The sequence below is a fragment of the Carassius auratus genome, unplaced genomic scaffold, assembly GCF_003368295.1.
Source record: "Carassius auratus strain Wakin unplaced genomic scaffold, ASM336829v1 scaf_tig00215767, whole genome shotgun sequence".
Lineage (NCBI taxonomy): Eukaryota > Metazoa > Chordata > Actinopteri > Cypriniformes > Cyprinidae > Carassius > Carassius auratus.
Window position 1 is genome coordinate 24,925 of NW_020528234.1, and position 4,936 is coordinate 29,860.

Consider the following 4,936-nt stretch of genomic DNA (forward strand, 5'->3'; position numbering starts at 1 on the left):
CCAGACTGTTCTGCTCATGCTATGAAAAAAAAAAAGTATAAGAAGACAAATCCCCAAGATGATCATGTTTTCAATCGGAACATTTAATTACTCAACAGTCCTTTCTAATTAAGCCATGAGAAATTAAACAACTCCAGCACAGGGTCGATATAATTACTGCTAATTTATTGCTCAGATTATTCACCATTAATTTTTATTCTCTCAAACACAAATTGGAGGAACTGCCAGAGAAATAACTGTTTAATAATTATAAACGCTGGGCCTCTTCGTCGCCTTTAATGGGTATAGCATCATTTATGCATTATTAGGATGTGTAACTGAACAGCCCATAGTTTGCATATTACTTTATTAAGCTAATGTGTTTTCTGCTTGGCCGTGCACGACTCTGTTAAAGCTTCTGAATCTTAAAATTACAACTCAATTAACACGACCGCTCCTTGCGTTTCACCCAAATCTCATGAACATTGGGCAATCTGCATTCCCAATTAGTATCATGGGATTATCATGCTTTTTTAGACATGTTTTTTTTTTTTTTTACGTAGCACACAGAGATGTTTATAAGGGAGTGCAAAAAAATGTGTGGAGAACAGTGCATGTGGGGCATGTTTACAAAAGTCCGTGGCGGGGTGGAGGTTGAGACTGTCATTCACCTCTCTCTGGCCCTGCGATGCCCCTGCATGTGCTTTTCAGCTTTGAAATGGGTCTTATGTGTGCGGGGAGAGAGAGAGAAAAGGCTCGAGCAGCTGTGACGTGGGCGGCGTTGTTTCATTCACCTCTTGCCATGGCAACGGACAGGGCCCGAGAAATATGCCCCCTCCTTGAGCCATGAGGGAGAAACAGAGAGACTCTGAAATCACATCAGTACATAGAGTGTTGTTATTTCAATCATATAATAATATAAACAAATATAATTATCGTAATATCATCAGCTCAGATAACCATTTAACTTTTTTCATATACACTGTAAGGATGGCATTACACCTCATTGAAGTTTACTATTGTGATTTTTTTATTTTATTTTTTTGCCTTATTTTTTTTTTTTTTAATATATATAAATAAGTAAAATAAAATAGTCGTGCCAGATTTTCAATAAGCAGTCATGAGCTCACTGCACCTTTTCAATTTGAATTTAATTTTAACAAAGAAAATACATTTTTAAATTATAATTTTAATGAAGAAAATTAAGTTAAAATAGAGTAGATATCACAAAGTGTTGTGAAATATATTTTAAAGTGCAAATCACATTTCTGAATTTGATTAATAGTATTAGTCTTTATTTTCTATTTGAAATATATTATGAACCAAATATCATTATTTTATTTTTTGTTGAAAAGCATTTTGTTTTATCCAGTAATATTAACTTAATATAAGATATAAATATACTTAATTAATTTGCTTACACATTTAAACTATTTTGATAAAATTATTTTTCTTTGTTTGTTTGTTTGTTTACCTTTTATTTGAAATGCTTTGGGCCAATAGCTACGGTATATAATAAATTGTATTCCTTTTTGGACAAAGCACTCATTAAATATCCAATAATGTCGAAACTAAGCTACAATTTATTATTGAATTGGAATATATATTGGAATAACTATCCTATAAGTAACAGCCAAATAAAACAGCATGTTAATATTAAATTGTGAAACGTTTCAACTTTAAGAAAAACTTAACGAAAGCCAGGCTGGATGCTTTGGAGCCCACTGCGCCCTGTCACTGCTGATTCCTCTGTGCTTGTTTTTTAGGCGAACGCAATGGGATGGGGCTTCTGTCGAATCTACTGCGACCAATGAACGCGCCGCTGTCACATCTGTTAAGCGCTTCTGACCAATAGACAGCAGCGCGAGGCGGATCTCAGGTGCGCGCCTCTGCGTCCTCGCGGCTCTGGCGCGCTGGGGAGCCGCCTGTGGCACAGAGTAGCTGTGGAAACTATGGCGACCGCGGCGTCCAACCACTACAGCATCCTCACGTCCAACTCGGAGCCCGGCAGCATGCAGCAGACGCCGCCGCCGCCGGCCTACAGGGACGCGCACAGCCTTCTGCAGAGCGAGTACACCACACTGCAGAGCAGCGGGAGCACGCTCGGCCACGCGCACCAGTGGCTGACGGCGGCGCTGTCTCACGGGGGAGAGGGGTCGCCATGGCCCGCCAGCCCGCTGGGCGAGCAGGACATTAAGCCGGTGGAGGAGCTGCAGCATTCGCCGAGACAGGCGCATCTGGTGCAGCAAAGCCAGCAGCATCACGAGGCGGGCGCTTGGCGCGCGACCACTATGCCGAGCATGAGCACCTCCAACGGGCAGAGCTTGATCTACTCTCAGTCCGGGTACGGCGAACCGGGGATGCACCACGAGGACCACCACAGCCCGCATCTGAGCGAGCACGGCCACCCGCAGAGCCTGCACTCGGACGAGGACACGCCGACCTCGGACGACCTGGAGCAGTTCGCCAAGCAGTTCAAGCAGCGCCGGATCAAGCTGGGGTTTACGCAGGCGGACGTGGGGCTCGCGCTGGGCACCCTTTACGGCAATGTCTTCTCCCAGACCACCATCTGCAGGTTCGAGGCGCTCCAGCTGAGCTTCAAAAACATGTGCAAACTCAAGCCCCTGCTGAACAAATGGCTGGAGGAGGCGGACTCCACCTCAGGAAGCCCGACCAGCCTGGATAAGATTGCTGCGCAGGGGAGGAAGAGGAAAAAGCGGACCTCCATCGAGGTGAGTGTCAAAGGGGCCCTGGAGAGCCATTTCCTCAAGTGCCCGAAACCCGGTGCGTCGGAGATCACTTCGCTGGCGGATAGCCTGCAGCTGGAGAAGGAGGTTGTGCGGGTCTGGTTTTGCAACCGGCGGCAGAAGGAGAAGCGAATGACGCCCCAAAACGGACCGATGGCCGGGAACGAGGATGTGTACGGGGACGCCTCGCCTCACCACGGCGCGCAGACACCTGTTCCGTGAGAAAGGGGCGGCCTGAACATAATCGACTGTCTCTTTGTCCCGGTCACAAGCCCGCTCGGGGCGGACCGACGGTGATGAAGTGTCTCTGTGTGTGGCACCTCCAAGGGCGCGGAGCGCGCGTGGTTGCGCGAACAATTTACCGGCACGGGCGCGAGAAAACACGCTCTGAGTCGTTACGCGCAGCGGCTGAACCTAAAGAGGGAACGTAAATATTATTTTATTTAAGATTTCTTTTCAAGTCCGGGGATCTGTGAAAGCATCATATCACTTCCAACCGAAAGCTGTGAAAAAGGCGTCGGGGGCGCGCCATCTTCCCCTCATGACCAGAAAAGGTTTATTACGGATTGAAATTAATCTGCTGCAGTCTACTGTGCATTCTCTTACACATACTAATGGCAAATGCTTCATTATTATTATTATCATTATTATTTCCGTCACGATCACAAAATGTTTAATACTCATTAAGATTGTGTCTGCTTTTTATTGGCCTTTATGCCAATAAATAACCAAATAATAATTATTATTATTATAAACGAAATATATCTAAATTATTTAAATAAATAAAAAACCTAACATGCACAATTAACAACAAAAGCAACAATAATAATATTTATTATTATACTTAACATTATGTGGCTATATGTTAACTTATCTGAAAGTATCACTGTTAAATGCAAACGTGATCAGTTCTTTAAAAGTCTCATTTCGGTCACAACAAAGGCTGCCAAGTGCCGCTGTGTGTCGTTCACAGGCAAAGCAGGCCGATTTCATGCAGATCACGGATTCACTCTGCTGGTGCAAAACAGAGGCCTGAGGAAAACAGTAAAACCTAGAAGCGCACAGTGCTTTGGACCATATCGAAATTTCTATTTCTATAAATAAAATTCAGTGATACCAGCTCTTCATAAGTAACCAACCAATTGGGGTTTTCTTAACATTTTGAGTGAATTTTTATAATGCACCAAATTTGCACCATGATTTGAGACGGTGGCTTATTAGATTTTAATCAATCAATTTTTGTTTATTTGGAAATCTAAAAACCCCAAAACGGAATCGTACAATTTTGATATTTTATATGAAAGATAAAAACAATCCAAGCTTTTAATTTAATTTAATTTATTATTTTGTCTGGAAACGCTTTATATGGAAATGACAGATTTAAAACAATATTGACGACAATAATAATAATAATAATAATAATAATAATATAGAGGCTAGTTGTTCTTGCTCATAATTAACAGATCAAGATTTTAAAACAACAACGACAATATAATAATAATGATAATAATAAGAGGCCAGTTTTCGTTGCCCATTATTATTATATTGTGTGAATTTGTGCGTCAACTAAATGTATATGCCTCGTTATGTTTGTATCTGTTTGCTCTATTGTGTTTCTTGTTTATCCCAAATATGTATCTTTTTTTTAAGAGAAATATTACACCAGCTGTGTCACAATGATTTGATGGCCTGCATCGAGAAACAAGGACATTGTGCGTGGATTTTTCATTTGAATTTTCTATGGCTCTGTGAATACTTGTATATTTGTGCACTTAACCTGACACTGCCAAAGCACAAGCTGTCAGTGTGCCCTGTTGAGACCAGTAATGTCTTTGGTTTTGACAGAAAAATTGCACAGTTTTTTAAACGCCTTTTGTCATTAAATGAATACGTTTTTATAAGAAGAAGTGCCTCTCATCAATCTGTGCCCCGCGCATGAAGATCCTCAAGATAAACGGATTCACAATTCCACACATTATTCGAGCATCAAGGCTGTGTGAATATAATGTTGCTTCAGGATGAGCTGATGCTGTAGAATCCATCGCAGCCCGATGCAATTCCTTCGCTTCCATTTCTGAGTGACCATGGAGGCAAATGTTTGCCATTTCACTGCTAATGAAGACGGATCTGACGGGTCCAAACGTGTCCAGAAACAGATCGGCAACGTATGTTAATATTTTCTGATGCTATTCTGGATCTAAAACTTATTA

General features: G+C 42.0%; 1 protein-coding gene across 1 annotated transcript; it reads left to right on the top strand.

The window, feature by feature from the left end:
* Window positions 1–1,750: 1,750 nt before the first annotated feature.
* Window positions 1,751–3,870, top strand: LOC113095701 (POU domain, class 3, transcription factor 2-like). The gene has a single exon (XM_026261044.1). The coding sequence runs from the start codon at window positions 1,932–1,934 to the stop codon at window positions 2,946–2,948; it is 1,017 nt and encodes a 338-aa protein (XP_026116829.1). The 5' UTR covers window positions 1,751–1,931; the 3' UTR covers window positions 2,949–3,870.
* Window positions 3,871–4,936: the final 1,066 nt, after the last annotated feature.

Bases quoted from the DNA above. Each gene is read 5' to 3' on its own strand.
- LOC113095701 (XM_026261044.1), top strand. From the start codon at position 1,932: ATGGCGACCGCGGCGTCCAACCACTACAGCATCCTCACGTCCAACTCG.